The following is a 19,773-nucleotide window of genomic DNA, read 5'->3' as shown; positions in this document are numbered from 1 at the left end:
TTTGAGACTTAAAGTTCAAGTCTCAAAAAGTTCTAGATAGGCTTCTTCACCTATTTTTATATTTTTAAAAGATGCCTGCAAACTTTTACATTAATGATGGCATATAAATACGACACCAAATACTATATATATAGCTGATTAATTAACTTCATAATCTTTTTTTATGCCATAAGAATAAATATCATACCACACATATACATATATAATAAAAATATTGTTAATACTGTGATATATTAATGCATGTGACCATTGACACTCTGTTTATCAAGATGAATAAGACCCGGAAAAAAAAAAGACCAACATGACTGAGTAAAATTTGTAGACACCCATGATATATAACATATCTATGTGCGTGAGAGAGGAAGATATTTAAATAGTATTTAATATTTATTTAACATCATGCATCCCGAAAATTTAACTCAGCCATTGGTATAGATGATTTCCTGTTCAAAGAGCGAAAATCCTCCCTTCTGTAAATAAAAAAAAAGTTATATAATAGCACAAATATGATCATACGAACATAATATACTACATTAGATGAGGCGGCTACCTATAATAAAAACTTAATATTATGATATGTCAAAAAAAAGTCGGTCCATATAAAACTATGCTAATATTTTTTGCTTAGGTGGTAGGTGGGCCAATATTTATTAAAAGAAGAGGTCTTGTTGTTTACTTTCAAATTAAGCTTCGTTTTCTTTCATTAGCATAAGGTTAGACTGAATAGTATAGCGGTAAGAAGAGCGCAGGAAGAAAAACATGGTGCGTTTTAAACGCACACCTAGCTACCTACTCGTATATTAAACTAGTTTTTCTTGTTTATTTAATTGAGGGAAGTTAATACGTCTTCCTTACGCCTTCTCTAGTACTTTGCATTTACACATGAAAAATAATTAGTCCATAATGCAAGTAATATTTACGTGGCAATATTTTCTTCTTCTGGAAACTAGTAACAAATTCCTTTTTGGTCATAACCACAAATTTGAGAAAAAAAAAAAGAAGGAAAACACATATTAATTAAATTTATTTTACTTTGGAAACATTAAGAATAGTACTCTTAAGAATAATTGGAGTTCGAGTAGGTAATGCATTCCCCCAAGCACAACAATAAGGAATATTTAAAATTTTATTTTATTAATATATATATATGTGTGTATATAGAAAGGGAGAAATTAAACTAATAAAAAAGAAATGAAAGAAATCTGCACTATAAAACAAAAAAGATACCAACAAATCGATGCAATTAAGGGGCAAGAAAAGGTCGATGATAACAGTGGACACTGGACAGCTCGAGATTATGCTGTCCAAGACAGAAATATAAAGCCTAAAGTAGTAATAGTGAAAAAAGGCTATGTTGAAGTTGACTACCTCATCCTTGGGAACATTTGCTGTTGTCCAATAAAATTTGTATCCAATGGACTTTTTTCCGACTTAAAAAAGGTAAGAGATAATATTCTTTCCTTTTATTTTCTTTTTTTTTTATCTTACTTATTGCTATATATTTTAAAATTATTTTTCATTAATTTTTTTATTTTTGTATATTAAAAATTATGATACATGATTTTTTTTAAAAAATTAAAATTTTAATATTAAATAAACTAAAACTAAAACTAAGACATAAAGTAAAAACAAGGAAAAATGAGACCCACAGAGTAAATCAGATGTTTCCCGGTACTCTGTTAGTTTGTATAATTGTAGTGGGAAAGGTCAATCCCACTGGCTCTTAACAGCAGATAGTTATGTTGATTGATCATTTTACTCCTACACCGAGGCAAACCACACAGCCTCCAAAATTGTTGGGTTATAACCGTCCTTTTCATGAGAGAATAACATTTGTGTACAAACAATATATATATATACACACACTAATTTAAAGATACAAATTTGATATCTCTAGTCAAGCAAAATTGGATTGCTTTTATGTAAATGAATTGATCAATAATATGGGCAGTTTAATGAAAATGTTTGTTGAATTTTAAAAAGATATTAAAAGCATGGGTGGTATTTAGTATTAGCATAAATCTAGCTAGTTTCTTTAATTGCTTATATTTTGATTTGATTTGGCAACAACCCAAGGATACATTGCCAGCCTAAAAGTGAAGCAAATTCGATTTGAGCAGCAAAAATTTTGCCAAACCAAGACAAGATGACGAGTTCCCCTCAAGTTTTTCACCTTTTGTTAATTCCAGCTCATATTGCATAATGCATTTGGATGCATTATGGATAATGAGTTTTGAAGGTAAAACATTGTTTAATTACTACAAAACATGTTTATCGTTATTTGTAGGATGAATACAGCTCTGATATTAAGTAACAGGATTGATACTGAGAACAGAATAACCATAAACAAAGAGTTCATGAATCAAAGAACTTTAATCAATTTCTGACTTTTAACTATTTTTTCTTAAAAAAAGGGTAAATGCTAGTAAAACAAAATGATTGGGATGTGTTTGTTAGGTGAAATCACACGTGTGGTAGAATTATTCTTCTTTTCTATCCTAATTGCGAGGCAATGAAGTTCATTCGACCGTGAACATGGTGAAGAAACTCTAGTCTCCAAAGTAAGAACCAAACGCAAATTTGTCACTCCATTCTCTACCTGGGTCAAGTGGACTGAGAGTTCACGAGTGGGCATATTCCAAAAGCTGTGGGCCCCACACTAAATGATTGACAAATCCCTGGCCCCCCGCTCCTTTGTCAAACCCCCCCTACGGTATCCCTTCCCATCATCACCCATGCAGTATGACCCACACCGCAAATCACCACCTTACACGTGGATAATAAGATGGAATGATAGACAAGAGCTTCCCTTCGGAGTTCCGACAGCCCCTGATGTGAGGGTCCATGAGGAGAGACGGTGAGCTACGGAGCAGGAGAGAACTTTCAAACGGGGAAATAATATTACCATCACAAACGGCAATGCTTTGCAAGCGCACCCGTGAAAAGGACGGATGGTAATGGAGGGACTCGTACTATTGACCCCACCAGTACACGTGGGCTACGATGATTGGTGGGGATTTGACAGACCCATGCAACGTGTATGACTTGACGCCCTCTCATTCGCTCCGAGTTCGTTGTCAGAACAGGCGGCAAAATTCCTTTTGACATCTGTCATCCCTAACTTGGCTACTTTTAAGTTGTAAAGAATCTCCAAATGTTACCGTTTGGGCCCCACCCAGACAATGACAATCTACTGCTAGCCACCCTTCCCTAAGTGCCAAAATCACCCTACAAAAATACAATCTTTTCATTTTCAATTTTTCAAGCATATGATAAATATTTCATTCATTTCTCAACAGTCATGTTCAACTTCACTGTTAGTAGCCATAGATTTGGACCGCCCGTCGTGTCAGACATTATATTTTCACATGACTTTGAAGAATAAGTTTTCACACCACAATAAATACAAGTCATCAATAACGCTCCTAACTTAAAAATAATTAAACCAAAGTATTTTTAATTCAATATTGATGTAACTTTGGGTGTAATCTTCTTTCTAATAGTAATTATACAGCAAACTTTAAGAAGAACAGAAAAGGGGGTATATCTCCTTTTGATGGTTGGCCGTCGCATTAACAAATAATAAACATAAGCTGTCATTATCATAAAATTTAGATTGAACACTGATCATTTCAGTGTCTGAAATTCAAACTCACCACCGACAATGGGATCTTCCCAAAATTTTGTTGGATATTGCTTTGAGATTGAGGGGCCTAATAATTGAGACACCCATTTTGTTGGGTAACCTATCTGCAACTTCTAAAAAGCTCCTCTATACAAACTGATGCCGTGCAAATTACAATGTCTTTGTGGTAGAACAATGTCAGCACAAACACAAACATTTTCCAAGCAAATACTAGGTTTTTCCACTTCTAGTAGAAGCACATTTTGCTATGGGTATGTAGCAAATACCGAGCTGCATGGCAGAGTTTTAGTTCACAGGAAAAGTTCAGTTCAAAAATTGGCAATTTGCTTTTCGACTGACTTAATTCCTGGCTCAATTAAGGAATTTCAGAAAGAAGAAAATATGATAAAAGCAAGCGTCAAGATCAAGATCAAAATGATTAGCATATCTTGATTCTTTCAATGGTGAAGGTATTCAAAAAGAACTATATGGGGGTAATGTACAATGCCCAATTTAGATCATGTTATCTCATTGAATACAATTGAATTCATTGCTCCAAATCATGGTATAGGAAGTTTTCACAGAGAAAAGAATGCTCATTTGAAAGTTAACATGACGCTAGAGTGTTATCGGTACACGCAATCCATCATAGCTCAATTGTACATCAAGACCCTCGGATTCCATCAATTTTATGAGGTAGTCGTTCACTATTTCATGATCCATCAGATGCATCATGCCTTCACAAATCGAAAGTGCAAAATTAGGAAAATAGTAAGCATGCAATTTTTAATTTTCATACGTATACCCTGATGCTGCAAATGAGAATGATAACAGGCAAAAACAACCAAGGGTTAAAAACCAAAACCCTTTAAATGGATGGAATATGCAGTGACAGAGGCATGAAACTAGAGGGTAGTCAAGACCTTAAGAAAAATGAGCCTAAATTAATCATACCAGTAAAGAGTGTTCTCTTAGGCTTTATCTTCCGCACTTCCTCTAAAGCCTGTAACAAAAATTAAGAGATAAAATTATAAATTTAAAATTCTAATGTTCGTCATGATTTTTTTTTTTCAGAAAGATGTACAAGCAAATACCCTTGGAAGTCCAAAATGCGTTGAAGAAGAACGATCAGGCCTCAAAGCATCCTGAGAGATTATTTGACATATAAGCTGAATAAGAACTGTGATAATACTCGTAGAACAGAGCATTGTTGTGTGTGTGCCTGTATGTATATACAAAGTATGGGAGAGACCAGAATGAGGATTTCACAATTCTCCAGAAGAGGATAAGTTTCTTCAGGTATCTCACTGACATCACTGCAAATGTCAATACCAAATAAACAACACCACCCTGATGAAAACTGAATGAAGTAGTGAAAAAAAAAAAAAAAACCCTTCTTACATGATCACATCTTTAACACATAGATGCATTACCTAATGTAACAAATATTACCAAATCGAAAACCAAGAGAACGATAACCACGACCATGCCACACTGGTAAAGGGGTAACCTGAAGCACAATATTTTGACAGATAATGCATGTTAGGACCAGAGGCAATTTTCAAGGGGAAGGTGTGCCTACCATTGCCAAATTATCAGTAAAATAATCAATTTAATCATAAAAATTTTAAACGCCCTTTTGACTACATAATACTAATAGCAGCCAAGAATAGAGAGAACCTTTCTCTAGGGCATGATTCGCTTTTTTACAGTCAAACTCATAATTAAACCTTTCATTCCAGTTTCAGGAATGCCACTAAAGAAATTCCAGTTCACACTAAGTGAAGTGCACAACTAATCACCTGTAAATCATGCACAATGAAAGGTTCTTCATGTATGATATTAAATTGCAGCTCTGAGACAGCAGCACCAGGTACAATCACACTTGTGTCTACCAAATAATAATGAGTCTTCTTCATCACCTGAAATTGTTAGGACATCTATTATACAATTGGTCCCAATATCAAAGAAGCGGGAAATAATTCACGCATAACAAACCATTTCAATGGTTTAGTTCTATACTAGCTTACAAATCACTTTTGTCAAAATCTTGAGAGTTGATAACAAATCAAATTTCCTTATGATCAAAATCAAAAAGATGTTGACATAGCAATTATTCTGACCCACCCTATTACATGCACCAGTATAAAGTTTATTGATGAAAACTACTAGCTTCAATACACTATCCCTTTGTATAATGTCATGTGATCTACTTTGGAACCAGTTTTTATTTCCCATTTATTACTAGAAGTTGTCAAAATTGCAAGATATATCCAATAACATAGTGTATTACCAGACACAAGTAAAAATGTATAAAAATCACATATGAATATATTACGTATTCATATGTTCAAAATATAGTAAATAAAGGTAGAACTGGATTCTGGACCTCAAAATCACGATTTGCAACATAAATTGGGATGTGTGGCTGCACATTGTTTGTCCAATCACGTAGATCATCAAGACCTGGGGGAAACATAAAGACAAATTTTTTATGTTAGATGATGTGAGTTTCTATGACAAATGGAAAAGAAAGGAGCAAAAACTTAATCAATCATCATAGCTAGGTTTATCTATTAGAAAGTAATATTAGAAAGTGTTCATGTCAGAGACCTCCAATTGCATCAGCATGAGAATGAGTAATTATAACCGCATCAATTGTTCTTATCCTGACAGAAATGCAACTAGTTACAATGGGTAAAATACATGCAAGTCGACATATATACCATAACATAATCAGAAAAACATTCCTCTGCTGGTCTTTGATGCTTAATGACCTTGAAGAAATGATAATAAACTGAAAAAATTAACATTGCTACAAGAGCAATACACTTAAGGAAGCATCAGAATGGGCTTCAAATTTGGTGCATGCATCATTACCCACATAATCATTTGTTATAGTACACTTCATTATAACTCTAATGCTAGTTTAGGCATTGAGAAAATGTTTACATCCATTCATATCTAGGACCAAAGATAAGACAGTTTTATAACTGCATTCCTGAACTGTAATATGCAAACATAATTTGATGAAACAGTGAAAAATACTTCATTCTTTTCAGTATAAAGAATAAAACTAAATGAAATTTGAATGTGAAAACATGAAAAAGAATTTCTTGTGTACAAATGATTGCCAATAATGGTAGGAAAAACCAGCCTACCACAAGAAAAAGTTAGCTGGTTGATGGTGCCTAGCATATATGGAGATAGCATTATAAAATCACAGAACTTTATAAAAACAGTCATTCAAAATACTATTGCTCATAAGCTACAAATGAAAGAATATAAAAGTTGTATTTCAACCTTATAAATTCAATGGGATTAAAAAAAATACAAAACATCAAGAGTCATACGCATGAGTGCTATAAGATTGACATTAAATTGGCCACTAAAGCCCTTTGATGATCATAATGATAACCTAAAATCAAATGCTACCTCCATCAGGCTGGCAACAAGAGGCTTAAGAGACAGGTAAGGACTATCCCATGCTATAGCCAAGCCAGGTGAAGCAGAAAAATAATAAGGCATAACAGATATAGATTATATTCCATCATAGAATTAAAACAAACAACTTCCACAACTAACTTTTTCACATGTAACAATATCTCATAATACCACAAAGGCTTTAACTTCTCCCAACAATGACCATACTCTAAAGTGACTTAGATTGAACACCATGGACCATTGATCTATAGGCCTTAGATATAGTCATACAAAATTTTAAGAAAGGGATCAGGGTAAAAACTAACCCAAATGCCGGAAACCATCGAAGAGCACTGTGGTAGAAGAACCTACAAAATAGAATCATAGTGTTGAGAAATCATACTGTATAATAATCTGGGGATTGAAAAAGCTAGAAATAATTGAGCAGCCATTAGGTAGTTTTATAGCGGTTTCCAAGAACAAGTTTAGCAATAAGGAGCAAGAATCTTTCATTGGTTTTCTCCCTTGTTTAAGGCAACAACATGATACATGCATCAAACTTTTGAAAGGTTATCCCAGTATAGGCATTAGTGAATCAATAACGCTTTTGAGTTGTGACAAACCTTTCATGTTCAAAGTTTCAACTGGCTTATTGAGTATGTTTAGAACACTTTATTTTCATTTATTTTCCTTTTATATGTTAACTGTAACAGGAAAACTTGATTTCATTAAAATAACCTTCACTTACTTGCCAGCATCTATTAGAATGTTGCAACTTCCAGAAGGCTTAGAGTAACGAATAAGAATGCTTGTATTAAGTCTCCTGTTTTTGTTACCCAGCTCTGCAGCTTTGGTGCAAACCTGAGAAAACCAGAAATCATTTGATATCTTCAAAAAATCAAAGCAGAAATTTCAAACAAATGCAAAGAAAGCGAGGAAAAACTACTAATGATAAACAGATCAGTTCTGACAGCCAGTACCGGGCACTTCTTTACAGGATCAGTTAGGCAGCTGACACGAGGAATGCCTTCACTAGTTCCTGTCCCCATAAAAATGATCTCCGATTGTTCTGCGGGTAACTTTGCTCCAGCATCCTCACTAGCAAAACCTTTATTCGAGGCACTGTAACTAACAATAACTAATCTAACGTGCAAACAACAGCATTGTAGAACCATTATAGACCACATCAACATTATCTTTCAACTAGGTGCATAAAGAACAGTTTAATATTCAATATGTCCCCTTATTTATAAAGAAATGTACTAAACAATAAGCTACTTCTTTTATTGAAGATAAAGTTGAGTAATTGAGCCAACAAGGTTCCCCTGTGTCACTCCGATACTATCTTAACGAGATAATATCATGTTCAAGAGATAGTTAGGTGTGATCAATTATCCAAAAGAGCCTAGTTCTGTATTTAAATACAAAAGCAACCCAAAGGAGCCTAACTTTTGAGTACAAAACGAAAAAAAGACACATTAATCTCACAAAAAGAACAATTCCCCTCTCACTAAAACGAAAGCAAAAAAAGATTCGATAAAAATAGCTAATACCCAGAAAAGATAACCAGCCATTTCTTTGCATACTACTCCAAAAATGCAAACAGATTATAACAAGAACCAAGAACAACTTAAAGGAGAAAACAAAGAAAGAGAGTAAAGAATAGTTAGAAAAGTACATACTAGATTGAAGGCAAGCTTGAAGAAACCTCCTGATTGGGAAGAACCCATTTCTTGGAAATGAAATTGGAGTGTTTTGTATTGATATTTTGCGCTTGTAAGGTGTCAAACTCGTTAAAGAAGGGGTGTATCGAACTGTGCCCAGAAAAGGGACCATTGATAAAGCTACCATTATTTTTCTCTACTTTTTATTTCAAGCTTCTTTTTACTCTTTGCTTTTAGAGCTTGAAGATGAAATATTAATAGAAAATGTGCTTCTACAAGTGAAAAAAGCCCCTTTTCTGGTAGGAGTTTTGGTTAAGAGAAAGTTGGTGGACTGAAGACGACGAAGCATAAGGCCTACCAGTGCCACATTTTTCAGTATGCACTTTTGACCGTTTAGTATTCACTTGTAAACGTCGTCGTTTTAGAACATTTTCTTAAGTCCGAGTGATATGAATTTGGGCTGGGTGTTGGTAACTTTGGGCTTTAACGACGTGAAAATGGGCTTGATTTACTTAAACTTGGGTGATAAGCCCAAAATCATGTACACTAGTATTTGAAATCTCTAGGAAAAGGATGATTAAAAATATAGTTATTTTTTAAATTAAAATATATCTAAAAATTAAAAACAAAGGGAATTAATAAAAAAGAAGAAGATTTATTTTTTGTAGATTGTAATTTTTGTCTCTAAGTTGTTATAAGTTTCCATTTTCTAAATGATAAATACAAATATAAAAGAAAGAACAATGAAAGGGAAGAAAATGAAATGATCAGTCAAAACCATGGTTAGCCAAATCAAATAAATATTCCAATTTCTCTCCTAAAATTAGATTTTAATTTACAATGATGATTATGTATGATTTTAATTGCCTTCATTTCTCTATAAGTAAAATTGAAGTATTAATATTTTGCATTAAGGTGTCACCTTAACTTAAGTAATCAAGTATAGGAGATTCAAAATTGAGTAAAATAGTTATAAAACAACTCCTTTTATGAAAAAAAGGTGTCACCTTAACTTAGGAAATTAGAAGTAGGAGATTGAAAATTGAATAAAACAATTATAAAAAACTCTTTTTAAGAAAAAATGGTGTCACCTTAACTTAGGTAATCAATAATAGGAGAGTGAAAATTGAGTAAAATAATTTAAAAAATCTCTTTTTATGAGAAAAACGAATCTAGGTTTTTAACCCCAAAAACATGCCTATTCAGTGGAAGAATGCCTTTACTTATAAGTTCAAGACCCACACTCGTTGCACTGGCTATATTAAGTGGAGGAATGCTCTTACTTGACTTGTTGCACGGGCTCTTTTACCTAAAAGGGTTTACTTTGACCTTGGTATCTCTCATGAGGGATTTATAAAGGATAAGTCTAGATTTACCTTTACCTTGGTATCTTTCATGAGGAGTTTTACATAAGTGAAAACTTACGTATGTTTTGATACCACTTGTCACGATCTCACGTTTTCTACCTAAAACACAAAAAAAAAAAAACAAGGCTTTGCCAACGAAATTATTTCTGTCAGTAAAATTCGATGGAGTTATGTGCTAAGCATTACTGATGGTATAGATTTCATTGATATTCAGTTGGCATTACAATGGCACACAATATTTTAAGATGGCATCAAGTTTACCGATGGATTAATGTCGTCGGTAATGGTATTACAACGGGCGCTACGACCAAATTACCGACGATTTGTTTGGTCGGTGATGTGGTTATGTCGTCGACAAAATCACCAATGAAATCAACGAACAAAGACGATTAGAACGATTAATAACTATACCGACAAAAATTCAGTCAATAATATTAATTTAATTTCCCGAGGCCTTTTATATCTCCCATTTCTCCCTAAACTATCTTCTCCCTCAATTCTTTATCTCTCGACCTTCCTTGCCTCTCGCCCCACCTCAATGACCCCCTTCACATTGAACCCACACCAATAATCAACCCAACCCCTGCGATGGTTGATTCCTTTTTCTCTCTTCGTTTGGGGGCCTCTCAGTTCTCTTTGTTTGTTAAATGATTAACGAGTTTTTTTTTCCCGATTTGAGGTTTGTGTTTGTATGGATGGATGTATGCATTTGGGTATGTTTATTTAGGCAAAAAGACATTTGGGTTTTTCTTTGTTTGTTATTAAAATATTGATAAATGATTAATGGGTACTAATGGGTTTCTTTTAATTAGTGATCTAGTTTTTTGGGATATGGCGAATGGTACTATAGCGAAGTCAACGAGTCCAGCAGAATAAACAAATGTGAATTTGATAAAGGAGAGCAAAACAGTCCTCCTCAAATGTGAGAGAACATGACCGTTACCTTCTAATTGCTAATATAAGTAGTATTTAAAGTCTTAATCTTGGTTTTTTACTTAATTTGTTGAGAATTTTTGTTATATTTTATTTTCTTTGTTTAGTTGTGAATTTGGTGATTATGAAATAGTGGAGATTTATTGAGAGTTAGATGTGGCAATTCTTCTTGGTGTTTGGAAAACTGGAAGCTTTAGCTTTTTTTTTTTTTTTTTGAGGGAGGGTCGGTAAAGGTCTAGTTTTTGAAGGATTTGATTTTTAGTCTTTATGAGAAAGTAGGGTATTTGTTTTCTAAATTGCAAAATTTTGGTACTTTTATTTTTATGTAAATTACTTAGGATAGTAGTGTCTAGGAATTTATATAGTTTATCAACCCATCAAGTATGAAGAGTTTTAGCTTTACTTTCTTAGATGTTGAATTAATGTTGTGGGGAATTATTTTTTCTTCTAAATTGTAAATTTGGTGTCTTGAGATTAGGGGATATGATTTTAAGACTTGGTTTTGGTATTTGGAAAAGTTAGGAGTGGATTGGCTGGATTTTTTTTACTTTAGGGTGGTAATGACGCAGAAGCGTCTAGGATTCTATTTTATTTTATTTAGTTTTTTATAATTTTAGTTGATTTTGGATTAATTTTCTTTATTTTATTTAGATTGAAATTCTTTTCCTATTTTTATTAGGATTTTAATACTTTTAAGGATTATTATTTGATTAGGCTAGTCATGTTGTATTTTATTTAAGTCTCTTGTTAACTATTCTAATTGTATTAGACAACTAGAAGTAGAGTTTTATTAGAATGTAAGCTTAGTTATTATACACATTCAAGTTGAGAGTTAACAAATAATATTTTTTTAAATAGGAGTGCTTATTTCTCTAGGCTTTTTCCAAAGAGTAAGAGGTTTTTAGCATTTTAGGCCTAGCCAACCAAAGTGAGATTTTGGCTATTTTTCACCTTAGTGAAGTTTTTAACCTCGCCACGATTGGTGTCTTTCACAACGCCCAGTTATCTTCACAACACCCAGCGTTAGTTTGGTATCAAAGTAGGAGGATCATTGTTTGCTGCGTAGTTCAGGTTCGTTATCAGGTTTCGATACTCCTTGTTCCGGTAATTCTATTTCTTTTATTGTTTTATAGTTATATCATCATCTTTTTTCTACATCACCCCATCATCATCACCATACAATAAAATACCGCCAAGACGTCAAAATCATCAAAGAGATGATTACGAGATCGAAATTGTAGAACTACGTCAGCAAATTCAAGAATTATAAAAGCAACTCGCAATACGTGATGTTCAAATCAATAATAGCAGCTCTAATGATGAAAAGAATGATACCAACCTATTTCATCAAAATTCATCATTTGATGAAGAAGTACCTATTCATCGCTTGAGAACTACTGCTACTAGAGATATGTGAATCAAGGTCGACATTCCTAAGTTTGAATGAAAACTTCACCCGATAACTTCATTGACTGGCTCTACACAGTGGAAAGAGTTTTTAAGCTCAAAGATATTCTTGATGAAAAACGTGTAAAGTTTATGGCAATTAAATTGAAAAAGCACGCTTCTATTTGGTGGGAAAATCTCAAAAGACAACAAAAAAGAGAAGGCTGCAACAAGATCAGAACATAAGACAAGATGCGTCAAGAACTTAATCGTAAGTTCCTTCCTGAGCATTATCGACAAGAAATTTCTATCAAATTTCATAACTTGAGGCAGAAAACAATGTTGGTGGAAGAATATACAATGGAGTTCAAACAACTTCACGTGAAGCGTGATGTCCATAAACCTGAAGAACAAATTGTAGCTCATTATCTTAGAGGTCTCAATGTTGAAATTGCAGATGTTGTTCATTTACAGCCATATTGGAATTTAAATGATGTCATCAGATTAGCATTAAAGGTTGAGAAACAATAATACGAAAAAGCTCAATGACTTCATCTAGACAAAAGGATTCCACCTTAAATCGTGGGAGACAGAGTTTGGCAACCATTCCACTTCCAAAAGTAAACTCTTTCAAAACTTCAAACAATAAAGAGACTACTTTACTCGTGCTTCTAATGTCAACAAGAATTGCTTCAAATGCCAAGGATTTTGGCATATTGCTTCTAATTATCTGAATCGAAGAATTATCTCCTTAGTAGAATAAGAAGTTATGGAAGAACCTAGCATGGAAGAAGTAGATGATGAGCTAGAAATATTCAACAACGAAGAGATAAAACAAGTTTTTGTTGACCATGGAGAAGCTTTTATTGTTCGTCATAATCTCAACACTACCATGATGATTGAAGATGAAAGTTGGTTTTGTCACAACATATTCTATACAAGGTGCACATCCCAAGGGAAGGTTTGCAATGTCATTATTGATAGTGGAAGTTGTGAGAATATTGTTGCCAACTACATGGTGGAAAAGTTAAAACTTTCAACTGAAGTACATCCTCATCTTTACAAGCTACAATGGCTAAGAAAAGGAAACGAAGTTAAGTTAACGAAGCGTTGTTGTGTTCAATTCTCTATTGAAAATAAGTATCAAGATGAAATCTAGTGTGATGTTATCACAATGGACACATGCCACCTGTTGTTAGGTTGCCTATGGCAATATGATTGTTGAGCTCACCATCATGGATACAAAAATACTTATTTTTTCATCAAGGATAGAGTAAAAATTATGTTGACTCCATTAAAGTTATAAGATCGACTAAAGAAACAAGAGGAAGATAAAGCACTCATCGTTGTGTTTGGTTTAAATAAAGCTTATCACGAGTCAAGCTTCTTATACCTCTTATTAGTTTGTGAGGAGAATGAAGTATCTTCACCTTTATCTAAAGATGCCAAACTCATAATTGAGGAGTTTTGTGATGTTGTACCTAATGAGATACCCCATGGACAGCTACCAATGCGAGATATTCAGCTTGCCATTGATTTCATTATTGGTTCTGTAATTCTAAACAAGTCTGTTTATCGCATGAGTCTACAAGAGTATAAGGAGTTACAACATCAAGTCACACAACTTTTGGAGAAAAGCCTGATAAGATAAAGCGTTAGCCCCTATGGTGTTCCTGCTTTGTTAATTCCAAAAAAAGATAGAACATGGCAAATGTGCATTAATAGTCGTGCCGTGAACAAAATCACCATCAAGTATCGTTTTCCCATTCCTAGACTTGATGATTTATTGGATCAATTGCATTGTGCTATTATCTTCTCCAAGATTGATCTACATAGTGGTTATCACCTAATTCGAATACGACTTAGAGATGAATGGAAAACAACCTTCAAAACACTAGATGGATTATTTGAATGGTTAGTGTAGACCATGATAGTATATGAATCGAAACATCTATGAGAAGTATGTCAAGGCTTACTTGTCGAGTCGAGTTTTCTTCTGACTCGAGGAGAATGAAGGAGGAGCGTTAAGGATTCTATTTTATTTATTCTATTTACATTGAAATTTAGTTTATTTAGGATTTATTTTCTTTATTCTATTTACATTGAAATTCTTTTCCTATTTTTATTAGGATTTTAATACTTTTAAGGATTATTATTTGATTAGGCTAGTTATGTTGTATTTTATTTAAGTCTCTGGTTAACTATTCTAATTATATTAGACAACTAGAAATAGAGTTTTATGATAATGTTAGTCTATAATATTATAAATAGGACCCTTAGGCTTAGTTATTATACAAATTTAAGTTGAGAGTTAATAACTAATATTTTCTTCAGTATGAGTGCTTATTTCTTTAAACTCTTTTTAAAGAGTAAGAGGTTTTAGTGAGGATTTCAACTTTGCTTATCTTTGGCCTAACTAACTAAAGTGAAATTTTGGTTATTTTTCCACCTTAGTGAGGATTTCAACTTTGCTAAGATTGGTGATTCACTTTAGTGAGGTTTTCAACCTCGCTACTATTGATGTCTTTCACAACGCCCAAGTGTCTTCACAATGCCCCAGCGTCTGGTAAAATTGTAGTTTTCAAGAGATATAAGATTTGGTGTGCTAGGAGAAGCAAGATATTTGTGTTTTGGATTATAATATTTTGGCATTTCTTATCAGTATGTGTTATATATATATATATATTAAATAATTTTAAAAAATAAAAATAATCATGTATTGGCAATTAATTAATAAATTAAATTGGCAAATTTAGAAAATTTTAAAATTATTTAAATTAATTAAGGTTTAGGGTAATATTATTTAATTTAAGGTGTTAATGACTTAAATAAATAATGTACATAGTTCATTAAGTAATGTAATGTGTTGTAAGTAATTAATTAAGCAATTAATTAAAGTAACGAATTTAGATTAATTTAAAATTATTTAAATTAATTAAGATGTTAATGGGTTAATTAAATAATATAGTTAAGTAAGTAATGTTGTGTGTTGTAATAAGTAATTAAGCAATTAATTAGATTATTAAATTTAGATTAATTTAGGATTTTTAAATTAATTAAGATTGCATTGGGGTAATTAAGGAATTTAACTATTCAAATGAAAAATTGTTTTAATTACTTATCTAGCAATGAATTAAATTATTAATATTAGTTAAAAAATATTTAAATTAATTAAGGTTTAGGTTACATTAATTAAATATTACTAAATATTTTAAAATCATCTAAATTAAGTAAGATTTTAAAAATTAATATGTTGGTAACATATAAAATTTTAATAATTCTAGTATTTAAGTTGGATTTTGTTTTTGATTGATGTTTGTGTTAACATCTATTAATTACATATAATTTAATTATATAATAAAATTTAGGGTTATTTATATAAATTAGTTAATTAAATTAGAAACATTATTTAATTTTAAAAATATTTAGGGTAATTAAAGTAAGGTGTTAATGAATTAATTAAATAATTTATTTAAGATGTTTAGAGAGTAGGGTTTAGTGTTATAATTAAGTAATTAAGCAATTAATTAAATAAGTAATATTATATAATATTATATTTATTTGATGTATATATTCGTCCAACCTTTGATAGATTAAAGTTTCATAGGACAAAGGGGTGGTCACGTGAATTGGTTTGCAACTAAAAGTTTTGTGATATGTATGAGTTAAATTTTTTTTGTGTCAAATTAGAATATAGATTAATAATCTAAGTTTTGGCTTTAATATTGGAGAAGTAGTGTTTTGAAAAAACTAAAGCTATAGCTTCCTACAATAACCAAAGAATTGGTCATTATCGTAGCCTCATTAACTTTACGTCCAAAAAACTCCATTTTTTAAAGGTAATTTCAAGTAATGCTATTAATTATGGAAATCTATTGAGTAATCTTTTCTCAATTATAAATTATAATTTTAAATGTGATTTTAAAGTATAAATATGAAAGATATTCCTAGCATACAACAGACTTTAAAATCACATTCAAAATTATGGTTTATAATGAGAAAAAATCACTCACCCATTTTATATAATCAATAGCATTCCTTATAATTATCTTGAAAAAATTGGTTTTCTAAATGTATAGTTGAGGCTGCCATGATCTCTCTTACCACTATAGAAAGCTATAGTTTCAGCTTTTGCAAACCACTTATCCAATATTAAAGTCAAAGCTTGTATTATTAATCTAAGTTTTAATTTGAGAAAAAAATAATTTATCAACAAAATTATCCCATTACCAACTACAAATCGGCTGATGGATTGAACTCATTACTACTGAATTGTCAACAAATTTTCCATTACCGACTACGTTATTTCTAACAAAAAATTTTGTCAAAAATTTCGTCAATATTGTCACATACCGACGAAATCTGAACTATTACCAACGGAAGTGAAAGACATATTGTACTTATTAAATAAATGAAGACTTTTACTTATAAACTCAATACTCACCCTATTTCTTACTGAGGTGAGATCTACGACACATGTATCCATCTGTTCAAATAGTTAGACCTAAACCCTTATTTTTCAAATCAAACGACCATTACTAGGGTGAAGGAACTATAGGAGTACACTGTTTCCATCCAAATAATTGAAGATCAAAATTGATATAAAATTAAAGAGTTCAGTTGAAACTAAGACAAAAACATAAAAGTATTGAGAAAATAGAACTTGAAAAGTGTTGTGAAATATAATTCAAAAGAATAATTATGAGAGAAGAGTATTAAAAATGTAAATAAAAATTTTATTTCTTTTATTCTAAATCTATTTACCATCAACTACAATATATCTTTATTTATAAGCTTAAATAGATGGAGGGAGAATGAATTTCGTAAATGAAAATGCACTTACATTTAATGAATTTAGAAGATGGGATGTTCCTATGTAAAGAGGCATATGGAATATAAAAAAATTTAAAAGGTTGCTTAGTGCAATGGACATTTACACTTATATTGATAACAAAAAGCTTGATTATAGAACTAATTATTTGTCTAATTATTTCTTTAGGATCCGCTCCCATCAATCACCATTTACTTTAGATATATAGCTTGCACTTAAAGGATTAATCATTAGTTCTTTCCTTAACCATGCCTAAATTAGGCAAGAGTTAAATCTTGATTATATTCTCGGGTCCCAAGGCAACATTAACTTGCCATAAATCTGCTGCTTTGACTTTGGCCACTCTACAACCGACCACAACTACCATCATCAATTTTATCATCAGCTTACCACCAACCTGTCCAATCTCTTCACTGACCAAACACAACTTGTATTCTCTAAGAAACACTACTTTATCAAATCCAAATATATGATTCATAAATGTCTGAAATGTTTTTTTCTTACTTTTCTCAATGCTACAATTAATGGGGGAAACAAAACTATTAATGACAATCACATGTATATTCTAGTTTTCCAGCTAATTAAAGCATAATTCGTTCTCTCCCCTTGAACCCCGAGTACAAGTTTCCTTTATAAATATGGAAACTCTTTAACGCTAGGAATGTCGTGCACAAGAACTGAAAAAGCAATTAATCATGGCCAGCATTCGTGTAATCTCAACGAGCATGGTTCAAGCTGAGAATCACGATGAGCAACAAGCTCAAAAGATGGATTTAACTCCATGGGATCTTCAGTTCCTTCTTGCGGAGTACATCCAAAGAGGACTTCTCTACCAGATCCCGGAAGTGCCCGACGTTTATGATCAAGAAGAGGAGATAGGGAACATTGTAGTTTTCTACATGAAAATGTTCCTTTCATCGACTCTAAGCTACTTCGCTCCTCTTGCTGGACGACTTTCCACTACGGAACATGATGGTAATACTGTTTCCTTTTCTATTGATTGCAATAACGCTGGGGCTTTATTTGTCCATGCAGTAGCTGACGGGGTAACCACTTCCAATATCATTCAACCTGCTTATATTCCTGCCGTCGTCGACTCTTTTTTCCCTTTGAATGGGATTAAGAACTACCAGGGCACTTCCAATCCTTTACTTGCAGTACAAGTTACTGAACTCGTAGATGGTTTCTTCATCAGTGTCTCTGTCAATCATTCCATCGTCGACGGTGCCTCATTCTTCCATTTTTTCAACTCTTGGTTAGCAATCGCTTGTGATCCTACTCAGTTATCCAAACCACCCGTTTTCCAACGTGATTTTTTTAAGGATATTGATTTCCCCATTCGCCTTCCTCGTTCGTACTTCCATCAAACTCATGATAAGTTCATTCCACCACCTTTGAGAGTTAGGGTTTTTCATTTCTCGAGGGAAAATGTTGCGAAACTCAAAGCAAAAGCTAACTCGGAGGTTGGCACCAAAGACATCTCATCTCTTCAAGCACTCTTGTCTCACCTTTGGCGAGCTGTTATTCGAAACAGGAAAGCTGACCCCGATGAAGAGACTAATTACTGCTTAATGATTAGCGGTAGACCGAAACTGCAGCAGCTGCCAGAACGATATTTTGGAAATGTGTTACAGGTTGGGGCCATAACTATGAAAGTGAAGGAGCTGCTAGACCTTGGACTTGGTAACGCAGCACGGCAAATGAACAAGGTAGTTGCTGCTCATAACGAGGAAATGTTTAAGAATTTCTTGAAAACATGGATGGAAACCCCAAAGCTAAGGACGATGGGCAACATGGTAAGTAACTCTTTGGTAACCAGTGATTCACCTCGGTTCAATATTTATGGTGGTGAAACAGGGTTGGGAACCCCGATTGCAATAAGGAGCGGGCCAGCGAACAAGTTCGATGGGAGAGTAACGGTGCACTGTGGGGTGGAAGAAGGGAGCATTGACATCGAAATATGCCTTGCACCTCCGACATTTGGGGCCATGGAGAATGATAACGAGTTCATGGATGCTGTCACCCTCTGACCTCAATCCAAAGGCTGCCTTAATTGTCTCACGTCACGTCTCTATCCTTTCTGATCTTCTCTTTCCGAATGACAACATGTTTAATTAAGCCTGTACTCTGTCAATTGGACTTTGAATCTCCTTGAATATGTGTAGGTGTACTTGTGTGTGCTTGGATTTCTCTAATTTCTTATTGTTATCTATATGAGTGGGATATACTATGATATATTTTTAAAGCTGCCGAATGCTGCTGTTTCCAAATTTTTCCTAGTAGGCAATTCACGCTAGACCTCTTTTCCTTGTTTCCAATTTTGTCCTACTCTTTTTTGTTATTTTTTCTTTTTACACTCAATGACATAAAATGCTATTTCTTTTGTTTTCCCTCTTCCCATAAAAGTTCTTCTTTATTTTATTTATATTTTCTTTAATATAATAAAAATAAATAAATATATAATTGATTTTATAAATAATAATAGATTCAATATTGAAGATAAAGCTATATATAAATATAAAAAATAAATAATTGATTAAAATA

At 32.7% G+C, this 19,773-nt stretch overlaps 2 protein-coding genes across 6 annotated transcripts; one reads left to right on the top strand and one right to left on the bottom strand.

Annotated features, from left to right (window-relative positions):
- Positions 1–4,061: 4,061 nt before the first annotated feature.
- Positions 4,062–9,059, bottom strand: LOC18596142 (Metallo-hydrolase/oxidoreductase superfamily protein). 4 transcript variants are annotated; one of them, XM_088807779.1, is made up of 12 exons: positions 8,731–9,059; positions 8,029–8,186; positions 7,797–7,909; positions 7,375–7,416; positions 6,239–6,294; positions 6,015–6,091; positions 5,428–5,547; positions 5,059–5,135; positions 4,878–4,941; positions 4,720–4,770; positions 4,580–4,628; positions 4,062–4,362 (listed from the first exon to the last, which is right to left on the bottom strand). In XM_088807779.1, the coding sequence occupies exons 1-12, from the start codon at positions 8,897–8,899 to the stop codon at positions 4,244–4,246; spliced, it is 1,095 nt and encodes a 364-aa protein (XP_088663905.1). In that variant the 5' UTR covers positions 8,900–9,059; the 3' UTR covers positions 4,062–4,243. The 4 variants fall into 4 exon arrangements, with proteins under 4 accessions (XP_088663905.1, XP_007024495.2, XP_017979503.1 ...); XM_007024433.3 differs by having other exon boundaries at positions 8,029–8,156; positions 8,731–9,058; XM_018124014.2 differs by having other exon boundaries at positions 8,029–8,170; positions 8,731–8,852.
- An 8,823-nt stretch (positions 9,060–17,882) lies between these two features.
- On the top strand, positions 17,883–19,387 carry LOC18596141 (putative acetyltransferase At3g50280). 2 transcript variants are annotated; one of them, XM_088807571.1, is made up of 2 exons: positions 17,883–19,025; positions 19,087–19,242. In XM_088807571.1, exons 1-2 carry the CDS (start codon positions 17,925–17,927, stop codon positions 19,108–19,110), a joined length of 1,125 nt encoding a protein of 374 aa, XP_088663697.1. In that variant the 5' UTR covers positions 17,883–17,924; the 3' UTR covers positions 19,111–19,242. The 2 variants fall into 2 exon arrangements, with proteins under 2 accessions (XP_088663697.1, XP_007024494.2); XM_007024432.3 differs by having other exon boundaries at positions 17,885–19,387.
- Positions 19,388–19,773: the final 386 nt, after the last annotated feature.

The sequence above is a fragment of the Theobroma cacao genome, chromosome 6 (assembly GCF_053813885.1).
Source record: "Theobroma cacao isolate CCN51 chromosome 6, ASM5381388v1, whole genome shotgun sequence".
Classification (NCBI taxonomy): domain Eukaryota; kingdom Viridiplantae; phylum Streptophyta; class Magnoliopsida; order Malvales; family Malvaceae; genus Theobroma; species Theobroma cacao.
Note: the sequence above shows the minus strand (reverse complement) of the source record. Positions and strands in the feature narration are given on the sequence as shown.